This window comes from Schistocerca nitens, chromosome 6, assembly GCF_023898315.1.
Source record: "Schistocerca nitens isolate TAMUIC-IGC-003100 chromosome 6, iqSchNite1.1, whole genome shotgun sequence".
In the NCBI taxonomy this organism is placed as follows: domain Eukaryota; kingdom Metazoa; phylum Arthropoda; class Insecta; order Orthoptera; family Acrididae; genus Schistocerca; species Schistocerca nitens.
The window spans coordinates 226,507,248-226,530,550 of NC_064619.1; the positions used below are offsets into that span (position 1 = coordinate 226,507,248).

General features: G+C 41.8%; 1 protein-coding gene across 1 annotated transcript in view; it reads left to right on the forward strand.

The window, feature by feature from the left end:
- LOC126262647 (uncharacterized) overlaps positions 1 to 23,303 on the forward strand; it is a 173,527-nt gene that overhangs the window by 124,906 nt on the left and 25,318 nt on the right. The window contains exon 3 of the mRNA XM_049959411.1: positions 22,120 to 22,221. Coding sequence (XP_049815368.1) covers positions 22,120 to 22,221 — 102 coding nt within the window. The remainder of the gene's footprint in view (positions 1 to 22,119; positions 22,222 to 23,303) is intronic.

Consider the following 23,303-nt stretch of genomic DNA (forward strand, 5'->3'; position numbering starts at 1 on the left):
GTTCTTTCGAACATATCCGAAAGAACAGGTACCATCTTCATATATATAGTTAAGGCTCACCATTTGACTATCTTCTTCTGTGCAGGTGCACAGATTCGGTCATGTCCGAAAGAACAGGTACCATCTTCATATATGTAGTTAAGGCTCACTGGCCATTTGACCATCTTCTTCTCTGCAGATGCACAGATTCGGTCATGTCCGAAAGAACAGGTACTATCGCCATATAGAAAGTTACTTTCTCGTTATCTGTCATTGCCAAGTAGCACAGTTCCATGAAAACTGGACCATATACAGAAAGAACTGCCACAGTATAGTACCCAAGATAAGCGAAATGAATACACAGTTTGAAGAACGGAAATGACACATTCACTCAAAGACAATAACTATCGTACTCTGAAGTCACTACGATTTTTGATTGTTCCCTAGACATCACAAAAGTCGGACATGATTCTTAACAGCGTGTGTGATCACTATGGATGGCGATGCATGCCCTGGAACGTGAGCGATGTTGGGCACGAGGTTGGTAACTATTTCTTGTGGTAGGCCGGTCCATTCTTCCCCGAGCGCAGTTGATAACCTCTGGATAATCGCGTGGACGCGCCGGAGTACGTCTCCCTGACACATTCCGCACGTGCTCGGAGGGGTTTAAATCGGGGGAATGTCCGGCCAGTCCATTCGAGGAATATCCTCTCGTTCCAAGAGCTCCTTCACCTGCACAGTTGCGACGACATTTATCGGCGCATTACGTGTATCCATTTCCCGCCATATGACTGTACGTCCAGCGTTATGTAACATGACCGTTTTGGTGGATCAGATGTTATGGTATGGTAAGGCATAATGTTGCATGCCCCCTCCCCCACCCCCTCCCCTCCCCCATGAACCATACACACTGCTGTTGATGGGGTGGCTTGTGTGCCTCACCTATATGGGTGCAACCATATCGGACGGGTATCTGTTGAGAGGCAAGACAAGCGTGTGGTTCCTGAAGAGCGGCAGCAGCCTTTTCAATATTCGCAGGGGGCAACAATCTGGATGATTGACTGATCTGGTCTTGCAACAGGAACTAAAACAGCCTTGCTGTGCTGGTACTGCGAGCGAGCGAATGCAAGGAGAAACTAGAGCAGTAGTTTTTTCTGAGGGCGTGCCGGTTAAATAATGATGGCATCGTCTTGGGTAAAATATTTCGCAGGCAAAATAGCCCCCCGTTCGGATCTACGGACGGCGACGGCTCAGGGGTATGTTATCGTCAGGAGAAACGAAACAGGCGTTCTACAGATCTGAGCGTGGAATATCAGATCCCTTAATCGTGCAGGTAGGTTAGAAAATTTAAAAAAGTCAATGAATAGGTTGATGTTAGATATAGAGGGGATTAGTGAAGTTCGGTGGCAGGTGGAAAAACGGCTTATGGTTAAATGAATACAGGGTTTTAAATACTGTATCAGATAGGGGTAATGCAGGAGTAGGTTCAATAATGTATAAGAAAACAGGAATGCGGGTGAGCTACTAAGGACAGCATAGTGAACGCACTATCGTGCCAAGAGACATGACGCCCACATCCACCACAATAGTACAACTTTATATGCCAACTAGCTCCGCAGATCAAGAAGAGATTCAGGAAATATATGATGAGATAAAAGAAATTATTCAGACATTTGAAAGAGACAAAAATTTAATTCCGAAGTGGGACTGGAATTCGATAGTACGAAACGGAAGAAAAGGAAAAGTAGTAGGTGAATATCGACTGGAAGAAAGAAATGAAAGAGGAAACCGTCTGGTAGAGTGTTGGGCAGAGCATAATTTAATCATCGCTCGCATTTGGTTTAAGAATCATGAAAGATGGTTGGATATGTGGAAGAAACGTGGAGACATCGGAACGTTTCAGATTAACAACATAATGGTAAAACAGAAAGTTCGAAACCAGATTTTAAATTGCAAGACATTTCCAGTGGCAAATGTGGTGTCTGACCAGAACTTATTGACTATGAACTGTAGATTCAAACGAAGAAGTAGCAAAGAGGTACGAAATTAAGGAGATGAGACCTGGATAAGTTAAAAGAACCAGAGGTTGTTGAGAGTTTCAGAGAGAGCATTAGGCAACGATTGACTAATAGGAGGGGAGCGGGGGGGGGGGGCGGGGCAGCGGAAGGTACAAGTCCTAGTATAAGCCCTTCGATAACACAACAGATACTGAATTTAATTGATGAAATAAGAGAATATAACAATGCATTAAATGAGATTGACAAGAAGTGCGAAATGGCTAAGTACAAGTGGCTAGAGGACAAATGTAAAGATGTAGAAGCATATATCGCTAGGGGAAGGATAGATACCTCCTACAGGAAAATTAAAGAGACCTTTGGAGAAAAAAGTGGCAGCTGTATTAATAACAAGAGCTCAGATGCAAAACCATTCCTAAGCAACAAAGGGAAAGCTGGAAGGCGAACGAATAATAGAGAGGGTCAATACAAGGGAGATGAACTCTCAGGTACTATTATACTAGTAGAAATGGAAGAGGACGTAGACGAAGATGAGACGGGAGATATGATATTGCGAGAAGAATTTGATAGAGCATTGAAAGACCTAAACCGAAACAAGGACACAGGAGTAGACTACAGTCCATCAGAACTGCTGATAGCCTTGGGTGAGCCAGCCATGACAAAACTCTTTCATCTGGTATGTATGAGACAGGCGAAATATTCTCATACTTCAATAGTAATATAATAACTATAATGCCAAAGAAAACAAGGGTTTACGGGTGTAGATATTACCGAACTATCAGTTCAATAAGTTACTAACATGAATTCCATACAGAAGAACGACAGAACTGGTAGAAGCCGACCTCGAGAAAGACCAGTTTGCATTCCGGAGAAATGTAGGCACACATGATGCAGTTCCGACTCTACGACTTCTCTTACAAGATAGGTTAAGAAAAGGCAAACGTTTATAGCATTTGTAGACTTAGAGGAAGATTTTGACAACGTTGACTGGAACACTCTCTTTTAAATTCTGTTGTTAGGAGCGGTAAAATGCAGGGAGCGAAAGGCTATTTGCAAATTGTACAGAAAAACTAAAGAGCGGTTAAAAGAGTCGAGGGGCATGAAAGAGAAGCAGTGGTTGAGAAGGGATTGGACAGGGTTGTATCCTATCCCCAATGTTATTCAGTCTGTGCATTGAGCAAGCAGAAACCAAAGATAAATTTAGAGAAGGAACTGAAGTTTACGGAGAAGAAATAAAAACTTTGAGGTTTGCTGTTGACATCGCACATCTGTCAGAGACAGAATAGGACTTGGAAGAGCAGTTTATCAGAACGGAGAATATTTTGAAAGGTGGATTCAAGATGGACAACAACAAAAAGGAAAACGAAGATAATGGAATGTAGTCTGGTGATGCTGAAGGAATTAGATTATGAAACGAGACACTTAAAGTAGTAGACGAGTTTTGCTGTTTGGTCAGTAAAATAACTGATGATGGCTGTAGAAGAGAGGATGTAAAATGTAGACTGGAAATTGAAAAATAAGCGTTTCGTAACAGAAGAAATTTGTTAATATCGAATATAGATGTAAGTGTTAGGAAGTCTTTAGTGTAGTATTTGTATGGAGTGCAGCCATATGTGGAATTGAAACACGGACAATAAGAAGTTTAGACAAGAAGAGAATAAATGTAGTGCTGCTGTGGAATGCTGAAGATTAAATGGGGCGATCGTGTAACTAATGGGAAGTTTCTGATCAGAACTGAGAAGAAAAGAAGTTTGTGGGGCAATCTGACTAGCAGAAGAGATCGTTTGATAGGACACATTCTGGGACATAAATATACCACCAATTAAGTATTGTAGGGAATTGTGGGTAATAAAAATCATAGAGGAAGACCAAGTGATGAATACTGTAAGCAGATCCAGAAGAATGTAAGCTGCTGTAGTTATTCGGAATAGCAAGGAGAGCTGCGTCAAGACAGTGTTCGGACTGAAGGCCATAACAACATTGTTGCATGGGCCTACTGACTTGCATATCTTTGAACATGGTTCACTCACAGGTCAACGTTATTGTGGCACCGTACTCCTTCCCCATGTCCGCCTTTTAAAGGGTGCATTCGGCTCTGATTCTCAGTTTGGGGGAGATCCGGCGGCCCTGCTAGCCAAGGTAATATTTGGCAAGCACGAAGACAAGTAGTAGAAACTCTCGCCTTGTGCGGGTGGATATTATCTTGCGGAAATGTACGAGAAGGGTACAAAAAAAAAAAAAAAACGGAATACATTTTCATGGTCGGAGCTTGTGTACGAGTAGTATCTGCCGCTAGTCATGTGTAGCGCAACTCATTGCCATTTCAATGCTACCTGTATTGGGGACCTGTGCGCTGTTTTGTTCTTATTTCGTTTTTTACTATGACATGTTTAAGTGAACAACGTGCAGCTGTGAAATTTTGTTTTCTACTCGGTAAAAATGCTGCTGAAACTGTTTTAATGTTGAAAACAAAAGGCTCTGAGCACTATGGGACTTAACTTCTGAGGTCATCAGTCCCATAGAACTTAGAACTACTGAAACCTAACTAACCTAAGGACATCGCACACATCCATGCCCGAGGCAGGATTCGAACCTGCGACCGAAGCGGTAGCGCGTAAAACCTCTCGGCCACTCCGGCCGGCTGTTGAAAACAGCTTACCAAGATGACGCTATGGGAAAAAACCCAAGTGTACGAGTGGTTTGCTCGATTTCAGACTGGCGACATGTCGACTGATGACAAACCTTATACTGGATGTCCATCAGCTGCCCGAATCGACGAAAATATTGAGGGAAAAAAAAAACGAGAGCTTGTGCTCATAGACCGTCGACAGACAATTGATCAAATGAGATTAGTGGGTTATCTTGGAGCTCTGCTCAGCGAATTTTGACGGAAGAGTTGGGAATGAAAAGGGTTGTTGCCAGGTTTATTCCCCGGGTTCTGACTGACAATCAAAAGGAATGTCGAGTTGACACATGTAGTGCCATGAAACGACAGCTTGAAACTGATCCAGATTTTCTGTCTTGTGATGAATCATGGTGCATTGATTATGACCCAGAAACAAAGCAACAGTCAAGCCGATGGAAGACGTCATCGTCACCCCGTCCAAACAAAGTCTACATGTCAAATCAAACATCAAAACAAGGCTGATTTGCTTTTTTTATGCCAAGGGCGTAGTTTATTTAGAGTTTGTTCCTCCAGGTCAGACCGTCAGTCAAACATTCTATTTGGATGTTTCAAGAAGATTGCGCAACAGTGGTCGTCAAAAAATAGTCGATTTGTGGCGGACAGGAGACATGTTCTTCCACCACGACAACGCACCTGCACACACAGCCATTCTGTTTGACAGTTTTTTGCTGAAATTGGCGTGGTTCCCCTGCACCACGCACGTTACTCGCCTGACCGGGGTCCCATGCATGAGAAGGGCAGGAAAGGGCACCGACTTGACAACACTGCAGAAGTAAAAAACCATGTGGGAGGGATTGTCGGCCATTTCTGATGATGACTACAGAAAATGTTTCCAACAACGGAAGCACCGGTGGGACAAAGGTATTAGTTATAATTGAGAGTATTTTGAAGAGGATAAATTTGTTTTGTAAACAACTTGAAAATATATACCTTTTAAAAAATTATTCCGTTTTTTTTTTTTTTTTTTTTTTTTTTTTTTTGTTACCCCATTGTAAGCCCATGATGGCTTGTCATGAAAGGCAAGAAAACGGGGCGTAGAGTATCGTCGGCGTACCGCCGTGATATAAGGGTGCCGCGGATGGCAACCAAAGGGGTCCTGCTATGAAATGACGGGGCATTCCAGACCATCAATCCTGGTTGTCGAGCTGTATGGCGCGCGGCAGTCAGGTTGGCCAGCAGAATCGCCGGATCTCAGCCCAGCTGAGGAAGTTTGGAGCATTATGGGCAGGGCTCTCTGAACTGCTAGGGATTTTGACGATCTAACGCGCCAACTGGACAGAATTTGGCACGATATCAATCAGGAGGACATGCATCAACTCTGTCACTCAGTGGCAAGCCGAATAACTGCTTGCACGAGGGCCGGACGTGGACCAACGTCGTATTGACTCACTCCATTTGTGAAGCTCTTCTTCTTGAATAACTCACCCAATTTTTCTGGGCCGGCCGGAGTGGCCGAGCGGTTCTAGGCGCTACAGTCTGGAACCGCGCGACCGCTACGGTCGCAGGTTCGAATCCTGCCTCGGGCATGGACGTGTGTGATGTCCTTAGGTTAGTTAGGTTTAAGTAGTTCTAAGTTCTAGGGGACTGATGACCTCAGAAGTTAAGTTCCATAGTGCTCAGAGCCATTTGAACCATTTTTTCCGTCCTATCAGTTAATTCCATCGTGGTGCGTTCTTTTTTGTTCTTTTTAAAGAGTGTTGATGATATTTAAATGTAGTCTTAATGTCAACTTAATATGTCCTCTTCTCTGTAATGATCACACTTATGTGGATATAATTTAGAATTATTTTGCTCGTGTTTGTGTAGACATGCAGACAAAGTTCTGAACCAACAAACCACCTTAAAAGGTAAAAATTAAACTGTCAAGTTTATTGAAATCATAGAACACAATAACGCATAAAATAAATTTACAGGCGACGACAACACCAACGAACATTAGCAAAGAATTTACTACTGCCACAAACAACTCCATAGATGAGTAAGCCAATTATGTAACGATACAACGTCGTTGACCTTGCTGTCAATTGTAGCTGTTAAACTTGCGTAAAATCTTGAATAGATCTTAACGAATATCGCTCAGCAACAAATTCCACTGCTGAGACATTGCATATCTACAACTTCGTCAGAGCTAAATCTACGATACTTAACAGTACAAAGTATTAGACAACTACAGCATTGACGAGGTGTTGTGGAAATAAGTACCACGACAGATATATACAAAATTTTTGTTAGTTATAAATAGACACAGATATATGCACTAACAATTCCACATGTTTGCAGATAGCTTTATAACGGCCATGGAGCCGAAATAAGCTTATAGCACCATAAAATATCTTATAAATAAAAAGTCTTTGAATAAAGCAGCGTTTTGCCTTACAAAACATATAATAACCTTAAAAAATTAACAGTTATGGCGATTACTTTTGAAATAATAAACAGTTTACTTACTTTTCCCCCATCTGTCGGCGTTTCAGCTGACCACATGTTACGTATTAAAGTATCCGATGCTTGGCCTATTTCGTTACAACGTGATGAGAAGCTGTCCTCGAGCCTGTGGTTGGACTGAACAGCGCATTGCTTTACTTGGCATGGTCTGTAACGTTCCTTCACGCCTCAGTGTCTTGAGATTCTGTGTCCTCGAGACAACTCTGAATCGCGGTGGCGGCCACAATCCGCACAAACTTTGTGGTGTGCGCAACGAAAAATATTGCCTCCCCGCTTACATCTGGCATTTCGAGTGGAGCCAATAGTTTTCTTAACTTATGGTCAGTGTTGAGCCTGATGTCCTGCAATATATGTTAATGACGTAAACTCATTCACTTGAAACTCGCATGAAAGACCGAAACCTAGTTCCTAATTAAATAAACAACAATACAGTCAAATGGTGCGTTCGTTTAAAAATTTCCATTTCTGTTCTTCTGTATACTATTCTTGTCAGCAACGTGGATGCAAGAGCCGTTAAGCCGATTGTGCGACAGATCACGCACCTATCTGCACTCGAAATTACTTCCATGATATTTTTCCAGAAGTCTGATGGAATGTTTCCAGGCATATGGGTTCTACAAATCACCTTGAATAGTCGTTCCGAAGGAATGTTATCTTTCTTTGCCTCCCTCCTTATTTGATCGCAAGTATTCCAAAGCTCTTTAATTCTTACTCTAATACAGCATCCGTTATGTCTTCCTTATTGAAACCCTTTTCTTCTTCTGGTATGTCGTCAGAAAATTCCTTACCCTCGTCGACGCGTTTTATAGTGGAATTTCTCTCCCGTTCTTATTGTTTGCGCTTTGATTTTAATTTCCCCGAAAGTTATTTTGACTTTTCTGTGTACTGAATCAGTCAATCCGACGACTATTTATTTATTTATTTTTTATTTCGTCACATTTTTGCTGCAGCCATTTCCTCGTGGTTTCCCTGCACTTCAAATGTTTCAAATGGCTCTGAGCACTATGCGACTTAACTTCTGAGGTCATCAGTCGCCTAGAACTTAGAACTAATTAAACCTAACTAACCTAAGGACACCACACACATCCATGCCCGAGGCAGGATTCGAGCCTGCGACCGTAGCGGTCACGCGGTTCCAGACTGAAGCGCCTAGAACCGCACGGCCACACCGGCCGGCTCCCTGCACTTCCTATTTATTTCATTCCTAAGTGACCTGCATTTCTGTACTGTTGTGCTATGCCGAAAATTTTTGTATTTCCTTGTTACGTCGATAAACCGAAATATTTTTTTTTCTCTTTCCAAGGTTTCTCCGCATTTATCTTCCTTGTACGAATATTTTGCTGTCTTACTTCTCTGATTGCCATTCTTAGAGACGTTCATTCCTCTAAAAATTGAATTGCCTGCTGTGGTATTCATTGTCTGGAACCTTAGAGAACTTCAGACGCATCTCGTTATTCCTCTGTGCTGCAGTGCCCACTTAACTGCGCTCTGATTTTTCTGGAGGATTCTCTTAAACTTCAACCTACTCTTCTTCATTACTAAATTGTGATCTGAGTCTATATCTACTCCAGCGTAAGTCTAACAATCCAGCATCTGATTTCAGCAATTCTGTCTGATCGTCATGTTAATCTAGCTGTAATCTTCCAGTGTCTCCAGGACTTTTCCGAGTATATCTCCTCCTCTTGCGATTTTTAACACTATATTCACTATTAGTAGCTGAACTTTATTGCAGAACTATTTTTTCCTCTATGATTCTCTCATACTTATTACCGAGGCCATGTTTCCATGTAACTGTCTGATTATGGCGTTCCAATCACCCATGATTATTAGATTTTCGCATCTGCTTACGTAATGAATTACCTGTTTAATACCAAGCAGTATATTACACCTATTTCCACGATAAGGTTCATGAAAAACCTGAATGCAGCTCTACAAGAATAATGCATTCGTCGTCCTACGAACTATCTTACGTCGGTGTTGCTCTGGCCTCCAATGGCCCCTGCTTTAACTCACAGTGATATGTAAAGTTGCTGTGTGTGTGTGTGTGTGTGTGTTGTGGTCTTCAGTCCAGAGACTGGTTTAATGCTGTTCTCCATGCTGCTCTATCCTGTGCAAGCCTCTTCATGTCCGATAATTACTTCAACAGTTTCTATTCTCTTCTTGTCTACACTATTTACCGTCCATGTTTCACTTCCATACATGGCTACACTCCATACAAATACTTTCAGAAAAGACTTCCTGACACTTAAATCTACATTAGATTTTAACAAATTTCTCTCCTTCAAAAACGCTTTCCTTGCCATAGCCAGTCTACATTTTATATCCTCTCTACTTCGACCATCATCAGTTATTTTGATCCCCATATAGCAAAACTCATTTACTACTGTAAGTGTCCTATTTCCTAATCTAGTTCCCTCAGCATCATCTGATTTAATCGTACTACATTTCATCATCCTCGATTTGCATTTGTTGATGTTCATCTTGTACCCTCATTTCAAGACACTGTCCATTCCGTTCAGCTGCTGTTCCAGGTTCTTTGCTGTGTCTGACAGAATGACAATATCGTCCGAAAATCTCAAATTTTTTGTTTCCCCTCCATGGATTTTAATTTCTATTCCAAATTTTTCTTTTGTTTCCCTTACTGTTTGCTTAATTCACAGATTGAACAACACACACACACGCACACACACACACACACACACACACACACACACACACACACACACACACACACACATATATATATATATATATATATATATATATATATACCTTAATCACAACAACTAGACAGTTTGAGAAACAGCACCCTTCATGTCATATAACTGATAAGCTGGAGATATGGTGGAATGGGTGTGGTCTACCCTAGAGACGTCTGCACGTCTGCAACATCCATTGTCTTCAAAAGCAACGTTCCTAACATGCAAACTGCGCTTCTACACTGTAACTAGAGTCCATGGACAACAAAGTTATGAAGGTCGTGTTGTAACGTTTCCCATCTCAAAAATGAGTAGAAATTCTTGTCGTGATTAGATCTAACACATTAACTTTGCAAGTTGTATTTTGTGGAAGGTTGCATGTGGACGGTTACGTTGAATGAACCATAAACGTAAATCTAGCAAATTAGACCTCATTCTTCTCTAGACAATTAGGTGGAGGCTTGGGCACCTCATATCTTCTAAGGCTGTCTCTATTTCGCCATTGAATTTCTTCTACTTAGGCCGCGATTCCTACCATGCGATTTAAAGACAGTGAATTTTGAAATGGTTTCCGATGATCCTACCACAATGTCACAAGACAGTCTCGATGCATGGGTTACCTCATTTATTAATACAAATCAAAAAGAGGATAAGGTGTTTTGACAATCAGCCCTATATGGGAGCCAGTCTGATTACAACCCTTACAGCACCATAACATTCACAAAATAACGCACTTTTTCCGTGTTTCTTCGGTTCAAATTGTCGCACTACCCACAATATAACAGGTTATTTTTAAAGTCAAATGGATCACTCATGATCTTTTCATGCTCACAGTCGGGATGGCAGTTCTAGTCTGGGGTGGTCTACCCAGCCTGAGCGCACAGGGCTCACTTTCGTGATCGGTCGTTTAAGTCCGTCATTCAATCGTAACATTAAATGTTTCTGTTAATCTATACAGGTAGATTCTTAATAACTGAAACTGTTCTTACGAAGATATCAGGGTGGGTAAAGTCTTCAGCATTGTCAGGATGGTTTCTTAATCATTTAAGGATTAAATATTAATACAGAGTGACACAGAAAAACGGGAACATTTCCACAATCCATTAAAACTGGAAGTGATGAAGGAAAGAAATTGCATTCATAGTAACTGAAACCTTATAAGTTTGCCATTTACGAAACATTGATGGCATTTACCATTTTTTTTAATTACGTCTTTAGATGGCGTCCTTCTGTACTAACACATTCCTGAAATCTGCTGTTGAGTTTCCTCCTTGACCGCTGCAACATCTCAGCTGGGATACTGTGAACTGCATCCCGAATTCTCTATTTTAACTCATCCAGTCGTGTAGACTTTGCTCTTGAGGTAGCCTCACAAGAAAAAATCACAAACGGATAAATCTGGCGATCTAGGTGCCAGGGAATGTTACCGAATCGTCAGATCGCACGGTTGCCAAACAATTCTCGCACATGTGCCATTATGACCGCCGTGCTGTGTGTGATGTCGCTCCGTCCTGTTGAAACCAGGCTTCTTGAACATTTGGAAAGTTGTTCAATGCAGGTGCAACGAAAGTTTGTAACATCTCCAAGTAACGATCGGCATTGACAGTTATTGTGTTTGCCTGTTCATTTGCGAAAAAACACCTCACCATAGTGTCACTTTACTAGCGTGTAAAGGGTGCTCACGAACGTCATTAAGATTTGTGTTTGCCCAGTAACGGTACGTCTGTTTATTCACATAACCTGTGAGATAAAAATGGGCCTCATCTGACATCCAGAACTTGTTTAGAAATTCATCCTCATTGTTTATTTTTGTTATCATTCGTTGACAGAATATTAATCGTTGGCTTTCAATTGTTGCATCACTGTAGTTTGCACAGATGGGATTTTAAATCAAGATGAATAATTCTGTGAACATTCTCCCGGGACATTCCAAACACTGCTGCTTGCTTACGAATTGAAGACCGTGGGCTCCGTAAGGCAGATTCGCGTACAACATCAATGTCCGCTGGAGAACGCACACTTCATGGTCGTCCTGTTGGTTTCTTCTCGAGGGCAGATCCCGCCTCTTCAGAGTTATTAATCAAACATTTTATCGCGTGTTTCGACGGAACGGCATCATAACGTCCTAAATTATAAAAACGTCGAAACTCCTGCGTCGCTACCAAACTATCATTGTTTTTATAAAACATTTTTATGACCCACGCCCGCTGTTGTCCGTTCCACTGATCCGTGATTACTGAAATGGCGAGCTGTTTACTCGCTGTCACGAAGCCGCAGTGCTGCCATCTGCCCATGGCTGCCACTATTCATTTCAAACATTCCCGTTATTCCGTGTCACCCTGTACTACAAGTTATGCATTTGGCGCCAAATTTTATACGGGCCTCCCTGCTATCTGTCATACCTCAAGGCCAACTCAGTCGATTCTCATCTATTTCCCACACTCCCGGAATGCCCATCCGTCACTTGTGATGTAGGTAACTTATCTTTCCTACTGGCTCCCTTAACTACTGCAGGACACGCAGTTCTATACGACATGAAAAATAATGACCCACAGTGCGGCATAAACGAACATTATGTCGATGCTTTCTTTTACACCAACCTCTTTGAATAACGCTGTACTTCGTTGTTTAGTTCCATCCTGTTTTCGACTGAGACTTACTATCCACGTTTCGCTATTAACGCTCAGATTCGTTGGAAGTAACCAAGAGAAATGTGACTCCTTCAGGAAAGAATTGGCTTACCAAACAATCGACCGATTTTTGAGGATCACTCGTCAGACGGGTAATCTTAGATTCGAAGAAGAACTATACATTTCGTAGTCGTTTATGAAGTGCGAAGGCATCAGCTGAGATGGTTATTAACCTCTAGTGACAGTCGCACGAATAGAGGAGCTTTTTCTGCTAAAATTCTGAGTGAAACAACAAAGCCACAAGACATTACCACGTATAATATGGTGTGGAAAAACTGTTAGAATTCTGAACAGCTTCCGAACATCTCGGAATGAATAAATACAGCTCATGTATTGTTTTCAGTAACGATAATGGAGGTGGATAACGACCATGCATCCTTCTCTCAAAAGTAGACCACAAAACCTCAATATATTGAGAGCTGGGAACTGTAGTGGCCAGAAGGGACAGGACAATTCATTCACGTACTCACAAAACCAGTCCAGGACGATGCGAGCTGACTGAACAGGGTTCCTTTCCTCCTGGAACACAGCATCACCGTTGGGGAACATCATAGCATGGCATGGACATGATCAGCCAAAACTGTCACATGATCTTTGGCAGTAATGTGACACCTCACAGTAACCAAGGAGCACATGGAATACTACGACATAGCTACCCAAACTGTCACCGAACGTCCGACATGTCTCAGTTTTGGGGCGTAAACACGGCCAGAAGATGGAAACAGTGTGAAACAGGACTGATCCGACCAAGTGACATTCTTCCATTTGCCTATAGTCGGGGTATTGTGGCGTAAGCACCTCGTTTTCCTGTTTCGGGTATTTGCATAACTAATGAATGGTTTTGGAATTCTACTTCATCCTGCGATCCCCTGCTTCTGGAGCTCCCTTCGTATTGTTTTTGTACTAGCAGGGTTCGCAGGTGCGACATTTAGTTCTGTAGTGACTTTTGCAGCGTACCTTCTTATTTTTCGTCACAATCCTCTTCAATGATCGTCCGTCACGATAAGTCAACACAGACTTTGGTCCGCGTTGTGTCTTAGCGGATGGCGTTTTTCCGCTTTCCCCATATGTTGTATAAATCTTCGATAATGTCCGTCATGTAGTAGTAGTACGATATTCTGCCTTACGGCAGGTCTTGTCATGGGTTAAGCCTCTTCCACTTTTGTCTGTCCATAGCCAGTCTTTTCATTTCGGAATATTTGTCTCCTTTGTTATTGTCCAGAATTTGATGTCTTCTTTTTCCTCTTCCACTTTTTCCCTCCACCATTCCTTCTATTCCTTCCTTCAATAAACAGTCCCTCCTCAAACAATGTCCAATCCAGTTCCGTTTTCTCTTTCTGATGACTTTCAGCATGTTTCTTTCTTCTCCAACTCTTCTTAATACTTCTTCATTTCTTACTCGGTCTTCCCATTTCACTTTTTCCATTCTTCTCCATATCCACATCTCTAGTGCCTCCAATCTTCTTTCATCTTCCTTCCTCACTGTCCAGGTCTCTGCACCATATAGTGCAACGTTCCAGATGTAACATTTGGCAAGTCTTTTCCTCAGATCTTTGTTTAGTGGTCCACAAAGTAATTTTTGTGTCCTCTTGAATCTTTCTTTTGCCATTGCAGTTCTTTTCCTAATTTCTGTTCAGCAATACATATCATCCATTATTACACTTCCCAAGTAATTGAAGTTATTTACTTGCTCTATTTCCTCTCCCCCTATTTTCATACGCCATTTTCTCCCCTTTCCTCCAATGACCATGCTTTTCGTTTTCTTCTTGTTAATCTCCATTCCATATTCTTCTAGTTTTGTGTTTAGATCATCTAACATTTGTTCCATCTCTCTTGCACTCTCTGCCATCACAACCCTGTCGTCTGCAAATCTTATACACTCCACTCTCCGACCCCCTACACAAACTTCTCTCCTTCCATAAAAACTTTCACTAATAATTTCCTCCAGATATATATTGAACAGTGTTGGTGATAAACAACAATCTTGCCTTACGCCTCTTCCCAGTTCAATTTCTTGACTTATCACACCTCCTATTCTTACTCTCGCTCTCTGGTTCAAATATAAATTTCTAATTAGCTGTCTATCCCTCCAGTCAAGTCAATGTTTCCTTAGGATTTCCATCAGGTTGTCCCATCTGAGACAGTCAAAAGCCTTCTCAGTATCAATTAACACAACATACACTTGCGCCGGCCGGAGTGGCCGAGCGTTTCTAGGCGCTACAGTCTGGAACCGCACGACCGCTACGGTCGCAGGTTCGAATCCTGCCTCGGGCATGGATGTGTGTGATGTCCTTAGGTTAGTTAGGTTTAAGTAGTTCTAAGTTCTAGGGGACTGATGGTCTCAGAAGTTAAGTCCCATAGTGCTCAGAGCCATTTGAACCATTTTTGAACATACACCTTCCTTTTTTTCTCCATGTACCTCTCCCCTATCACTCTCAGTAGCCCAATGGCATGTCTAGTTCCCATTCCTCGCCTGAAACCAAATTGTTCATCTCCTATTACGCAATTAAGCTTTCCATATGTCCGTCAAATATTTCGGCTTCCTTGTTACGGAAGCACCGACAATGCAAGCATCGACCATGTGCTCACAACTACAGGGAACGCTATTATGACCACGCATGACACTTCCAACGTGTTGAGAACATTGCACAGGTTTTCGTTCGCGGTCAAATACAATACCGCAACCCACAGGATTGGCTAACATCTACATTTACGTTCAATCATGCATTTCTCGTGGTGTTCCTATATTTTTGTCGTGTCTGTGTATGTCCTGCGAATGACCACGACGGTAAAAAAAAAAAAAAAAAAAAGAAAAAGAAAAAGGCTTTACACACTACTCGCCGACATTGTCTCTTCCTATACAGCAATGGGGAATGCAATAGCAAAAGCCGAAAATAGTACTGGTGCCAGAAATACCCTCTGCGACGCACTATAGCTTGGCTCGTTGAGTATAGATACGCATGTGGGGGTTTCCGGACTAAAAGATCACTCACGATATTACATGATGAAAGTAAGTTCCTGGAGGGCCCTACCTACTCATTATGATTCTCGGGCCGACACCTCTTTGGAGTCGCCCAGAAGGCGCAGCTGGCAGCCTCGCAGATGGCGCTGAGATCGCGCAGCGAGATTCCCCGCCTCTCGGGGGATTCCCCTGCAGGCAGCCAAATTAATGAGCCCACCGCCCGCGAGTGCTGCCTCTGCAGAAAACTCACTGCTTCTTTTCGGAACGCAGAATCGCAGTGCGGCTGTAACAGCGAACGAAAAACCTGACGTCCCCTGTGGTGCAATAATTCTCTTTGCATTCGACTTCCGAAGACGCTGAATAATGATTCACGCTGTGATCTGCGTCAACGTTTGACCCTGAATTTGCTAGTAAATTTTCTGTGAATTTACTGATTACATCCAGTAAAAAATAAAAATTTGCATGTTATATAATTCCAAAAACAAATGTTCTATTTTCATAATACATAAACTTCTTTCCCTTATCTTTTTGTTCGAGGCCATCGGACAGGGCTATTGGACAGTTGACAGGGAGAACACGCTTCGTTGCTAAATGAATCTGACCATGTTAAGTAATACGAAAATAACATTACATACCATTTTACTACGTTTGTTTCTATCTTTTATTGATCTCTTTCATGCTGTGATAGTCTTTGTAATTGTCCAAGTAACAGTAACGGACTGCTGGTGACTAACAATGACGATAGTCTTTTATCCACTGATTTCGTTTGTGATTACACTCAGCGTCTGTGACTAAACCGGATAACTATTCATTGTTGCTCTACCAGTCTATGGAAGACTTCCAAATTTGTATTTCATCACATCAGCAAATTCTTCATATGGTTCAGATGGCTCTGAGCACTATGGGACTTAACATCTGAGGTCATCAGTCCCCTAGAACATACAGCTACCTAACTAACCTAAGGACATCATACACATCCATGCCCGGGCAGGATTCGAACCTGCGACCGTAGCAGTCGCGCGGTTCCGGACTGAAGCGCCTAGAACAGCTCGTCCACCGCGGCCGGCGCAAATTCTTCAAATGATTTTGATGCCTCTCAGCTGCACGTAACCGTTCCACGTGTAACCCCAACGATTCCGCCTTCGCATTACGACGCATGAGCGCTAACGCTTGGACACTGTTGAACAGTGTGACAATAACACTGCCGGAGAAAAATATGTGCTTAACTCCGAAACTTCTATAGAACCAGCAGTGCGTCACCCCACTATAGATAGTATTAGGGCAACATAGGTAAACCTCCGCCTTCTGGCCCTAGGCGGCTCATTAGGATCCGACAGACCGCCGCGTCATCCTCTACCTATGGCATCATCGGATGCGGGATGGAGGGGCATGTCGTCAGCACACCACTCTCCCGGCCATTGTCGGGTGTCTTGACCTTTGAACCGCAGGTAATCGATCGAGTAGCAGCTCATTTGGCCTCAGGACGCTGAGTGTAACCCGTAGCAGTGCTTTCACCAAGGAAAAATGCTCATATAATTTGCTGTTATGTTAAGGCATTCCTGATTTGTGTTACCACTCGCTGCTTGTAGAAGAAGGTAGCAAGGCCTTTCGGATGTAAGTGATTCGTTTTATTCTCAGTTTTTACACTGATATATGTGTACCTTTGTCAATATATATCGTTTTCCCATAATTTACTCTAAAATGTGTAATTGAGGCGAGTGAATGTGAATCTGACAAGGGTCGCCGGTAGCTGTAGTCTGGTAGAGCAGTTTTGCCAACTAGTAATAGTACAAACAGAATGGTTTAACTTTACCATTAGGGCGGGTGCTTGGTCAGGTATAAACGGTTAGGTTGGCAGGGAATACCGTGGTCCTCTTTGTTGAGTATAGTCTCTACTTTTGAAAAGCGAGAGCAGTATGATACGTACAGTGTGGGACGTAATGCCACTAACACCTGCCTTTCGGACATTATGTGGATTAAGCTATCTGGATGTACTTAGTGTGGGATATTTCTACTTAATAATCTCTTTTCAGCATTTTGGGTATTAGGGGGAAATCATGCTAGTTATTGTAGGGCCGATTTCGTGTACATATTTATTATTATGTTTTTGCTAGGAAGTACCTTGTGTATGAGTCGGTTTGCTACCACGTGGAGTATGGTACAAAGAACCATCTCTCCTGTGTTTAGTTAGTGAAGTGGAATTGATTTCGTTGTATCAAGTAAATCTGCAAACTATATTTGTGCAAACTATCGGGTTGAATTTTTGTATTTTTGGTGATTTGAGGGAGTTGAATGTTGGTAACTTCGTTCTGATATGGCTCCTCATAATCTATGGTAGAAATCCATCATATTACTCATCTTCAGTACAAACTTTCGCCTTTAGCACTTGGGTAATACACGAATACGTTGATTTTTCTCGCGGAATGGGAGGAGGAGAAGATTAGTGTTTAACGTCCCGTCGACAATGAGGTCATTGGAGCACAAGCTCGGATTGGGCAAGGATGGGGAAGGATATCGGCCGTGCCCATTCAAAGAAGCCATCCCGGCATTTCCCTGAAGCGATTTAGGAAAATCTCGGAAAACCTAAATCAGGGTGGCAGGACGCGGGTTTGAACTGTCGACCTCCCGAATGTGAGTCCATTGTTCTAACCACTGCGCCGCCTAGCCTGGTTTCTCACAGAATGCATGGATTTTCTTTGTGTTTACTATAGGTATGTTCAGGCACATGGTACTCGAAGTGCATGGAAATTCAATTCTTTGCTAATCACTGAATAGATGTAATCTTGCAGAATGGAACGAACACCTACATATGGTTTTCATGATACATAATTTAATGTAGTTTTCTTGGTTCGGTACATGCTGAAGGTTGAGCCTTGACCTCTTTGCTGAGTAGACAGATGGCCTGGCAGTGGCTATCCCGTAGTGGAGAATCACTTTTATTTTAGTTTTTTTCTTGCTAAAAATATGAGTGTGTGACTACGTTATTTTCTATCCCAAACACCATGTGCTTTTCTTAATATTTTCACGTCTCCCCCATCCGCATTGTCCTGTGTGATGACATGTACTGCTGATGCATTGGTAAATTTATTGTTTTTCAAAATCGGGATCACGCATGTACATTATGTTGTTGAATGTATTTTCTTTGTGTGTCTTCACTTACATCAACCAGGCTCGACAAATTAATCATTTAATAGCATACTTAAAAAAAACTGGTCTACATGTTACGACCCCAGGCTATAAATGCATTTTTAAGTAATATGATAGATTTGTACTCTGATTTTTATGGTGCATGATTCAAGTGAGGTAAGGTTTTCCGTTGCACTTTAAAAGCAACATTATCAGGTTCACATCAGGTTATGTGATCTAGTAAATCAAATAAGAAATTAAAGACAAGTAAAGACAAGTAAAGAATTAAAGTAACAATTTTTCTATATAGTGACTCAATCCAGTTCAGTCTAGGCAGATGCAGTTAACGCAGTACGATAGGCACGGTCTACGTAGCTGACTCTGCCACGATCTAGCTTTTGCTTTCCTCTCCCCGTCTTGAATAACGTTTTTTAGTAAAGAAATGTTTTGCATGGCGACCCATTCTAAAATGGTAAAGATGCAATAATAAAAATAACATAGTAACAACATTTTAAGATATCTCAAAGTCATTTTTAACAGTGTATACAACAGTACCAAAACTGTGGGTTCAAATAACATAAAAACCATCTATGTCAATGCTCTCAGTGGTAAAATACATTAGTAAAATACATTACATACTCAATAATAAAATGTCCAACATCTTCGTCTACACATTACAACTGGGTTCCGTCTTTTTATCTATAGGTAATTAATGCTAGACGAAGATTCTCAAAGTTGGACATTTTATTACTGAGTATGTAATATATTTTACTGCTGACAGGAGTGACGCTGGATGGCTTTATCGTTACTTAATGCCCCTGTTCAAACTTAAACAGGTATCTAGGAGCGAATAATAGACATGATATACGAGGTGTAAAGGATTATTGTTTACAACGTACCACGGTGGTATAGAGGAAGTCGAGACGAACAATTTGATATGGGACATTTGTGGTCTGTCAAGTCGGGAAATTACCACAAACTGACCTACAAAAACCACGTAAGCTGCAGCGCATGTGCGTCGCAAGAGATTTTCACTATTCTTTCGCTCTCTTCGCACGAACTATTACTCCTAGAAGAAAAGACTATGCCTTTTTTGTACGAAATTTAACGCAGTTTAATTTTGTACTGGAATATGGTTTTGCTAGAGACTGCGGTTTCCGAGTTATTCAAGAAAAAAATACGAAAGTGCCCTTTAAACATAACTCCAGCCCCACATTCACTCCCAGCTGGTCAGGACTTACGGTATGTTGTTCATGGCACTCCCTCCTATCACCATACATAAATTTGCAACTACACAAATTATTTCCCATATTCGACCTTTTTTGGTCTTCATTGACTGGGGTTTCTTGGCTACTTGCTTTATCAGCGATTCCGTAAACGTTATTAATATAAGGGTAATGAAAGAAAAACGACTTTTGTAAACGTTAACCAAAAATTAATTACGTTTGTAATTGGATGGGAACTTACCCCTTACGAGCGGAATAGTTTCATAGTAAGATGATCACACAAACAAAACGATTTAACTGTAAATTTTGAGCTGTTAAAATTACAAAATTGTGTGGTAAAATTTACACAAACATCAGCTTTACAATTTGTAAGTGCCCGACTAAGCCAGTAGCGTGAGAGGCCAATCTGTGAAGGCCTAAAAAAGGTGGAATACCGGATATAATTCTTGCCATGAACAACATACTAAAAATCCAGGCTGGTGGGGGTGAGTGTGAGAGTGGGTTACCTTTGAAGATCACTTTTGTACGTTTCTCTTGAACACCTAGAAAACTGTGGCCTCTCGCGGAAACGTATTCCAGTACAAAATTAAACTGTATTAAATTTTTTTACAAAAAGGTCAGATTCAGTTTTTCAGTCGGACCAATAGTTTGTGCGAAGAAAGTGGAGGAATAATAAAAACCTCACGCAACGAGCATGCGCTGTAGTTTGGTTTTTGCAGGTGAACTTGAGGTAGTTTCTTGTCTTGATAGACCTCAAGTGTTCTGTATCAGTTTGTTTGCCTCGACTTCCTCTGCACTAATTTGGAACGTTGTAAACAGTTGTTTCCAGAATGAGATTTTCACTCTGCAGCGGAGTGTGCGCTGATATGAAACTTCCTGGCAGAGTAAAACTGTGTGCCCGACCGAGACTCGAACTCGGGACCTTTGCATTTCGCGGGTAAGTGCTCTACCAACTGAGCTACCGAAGCACGACTCACGCCCGGTACTCACAGCCTTACTTCTGCCAGTACCTCGTCTCCTACCTTCCAAACTTTACAGAGCTTCTGTAAAGTTTGGAAGGTAGGAGACGAGGTACTGGCTGAAGTAAGGCTGTGAGTACCGGGCGTGAGTCGTGCTTCGGTAGCTCAGTTGGTAGAGCACTTGCCCGCGAAATGCAAAGGTCCCGAGTTCGAGTCTCGGTCGGGCACACAGTTTTAATCTGCCAGGAAGTTTCAGTTGTCGTTTACACCCTGTATATTACGTGTATATCTGTGATACTGAAATGTGCTCAAGAAGCTTATGTACTACCATAAATTGCAGAACTTCACGTACCGTACCCTGGCAATTACATTTTAAGGAAAATATGCCAAGTACTGGATAAGGGTTGGCAACGAGACATGTTGACTAATTACATAAGATGGTGGAGCCAACCAGAGAATTGTAGGAAGATACACAGTGGAGCAATGAAATAGAAATGGATTCGATATATACAGAGCGGAACGTCCAAAAAAAAATTAAGATGTAATCTTACGTCTCACCCTAACCATCCCCACAGAAGAAGTTGCATATTCCGAAAGAAAATAACAGAAAACAAGATAGATGATGTCTCTCTAGGAAAAAACATCACACTGAAAGCCTTATGAACTATCAACAAGTAGCAAGTCATCACACTGTCTTTGAAAAGGGGAAAAAAGAGTAATTGCAAATGCCTAAAATTTGTCACTCACTTCAGAAGAAGCTCAGATAAAAGTAAAACTAAGTTCGACTGATAATGAAAGTAAACCCAAAAAGGAAAAAAAAGACACATCGAAAAAAATAAAGATAATTAGTTTTGTGTTCTGTCGCTGTTCGTTTTCGAATAAGCACTACATTGAGACAAAAGCCCTTTTTAAACTAGATGAATTGTACCAGGTCGTACATAAACGACCAGAGGCATTACCATAGTTCCCAGTTAACGTAGCCAACTTTCTTTCGGCCTGGGCCAGTGCTAAAGTTTGGTCCAGTTTAGATGTTGCCATGTAAGCTGTTGTAAATAACTTCAAGATTGCTGAAGATCAGTTGTGAATAATGAATATTTTATCAACCGCTATTGGCGGTTGTCGTACGACTTTTTGAAAAAGTGTATGACTGTCGTATTTCTTCAAGAAATGCAATCCATACCCACGGAGCTCACCTACCATTAACAATGACAGATTAATGTAAACTTGCAGGTGCACTGATAAAAAATTGTACCCACTTGGTGGTAGCTCGGCTCTTTAAGCTGATTTCTCCACAGCTGAGCAGCCACTAAGAGCCGAAAATCTTTTTCGCAGGACCTGACCCTGATCGCATTGGAGCTGGGCCTCACCATCGGGGCGGCTGTTGCGACCCTCGCCAACTGCGATTCGAGCGAGTCGCGGTTCATCTTTTACGGGGTAAGCAATCACGTCCACCAAGTGTTACCTCAAACATCAGCCTTGTGCAGTATTGATCAATCCCCTAGGCGTAGCAAAATCTCCCGTGAACCAGATGCAGATCCAGTTTACATGGGAATAATTTTAGTAGATATGTTTCTATTTTTAGTCATTCAAATTCCAAATGTCACAGCTAACTTTCGGAGGATAAAGTATCCTAAAAATTAAGAGTCTCGAAAATGGCAAGGAACTGCAGAATTCATAAGCTCTGTTTAATAAAGGACACATTTCAGTTTGTAGCCGCCCTCCATTGATCTGCTGTCGTCGACTTCTTTGACGCAAGACATTGATGTTGTTATCGTCTGTTTATGCCCGACTTTTCGTTATACCTACACATCAGATGGAGCAGCCACAAACATCTTCACTGTGACGGCGACTAAATTTCCGGTTTTCTTCAGAATAATAAATGTTGACGTTTTGCACAGTCGATCATCCTTCATTTGCTGCTGCGTTACCGAAGACAAGGTAGTTAACGTCTTTGGATGTTAGTTATTATTTCAACTTCCTATTGACGACGGCCGGCCGGTGTGGCCGAGCGGTTCTAGGCGCTTCAGTCTGGAACCGCGTGACCGCTACGGTCGCAGGTTCAAATCCTGCCTCGGGCATGGATGTGTGTAATGTCCTTAGGTTAGTTAGGTTTAAGTAGTTCTAAGTTCTAGGGGACTGATGACCACAGATGTTAAGTCCCATAGTGCTCAGAGCCATTTGAACCATTTATTGACGACGTTATTACTTATCCGAATTGTTTCTGATTTTTGTATTATTTCTGTCCGATTGAAAATGAAATGTTACATAGCTTTTAAGACACAATTTACTGTTCGTAATATTTCATAATCGAACCTTCCATCATCCAGAGATACAATTTGCAGTTGGCCTATGATTATCGTTGACTAATACTCAAGCAATTGTGGAAATCACTTTAGTTTTTTATTAACAACTTTTAATAATAAATGATCGTGAACGATTGGGTTTTGTATATAGAGAAAAGGAGGGTTGATCCTACAATTATTACCCCCAGCAATTACTGCAACTAAAATGTCCGC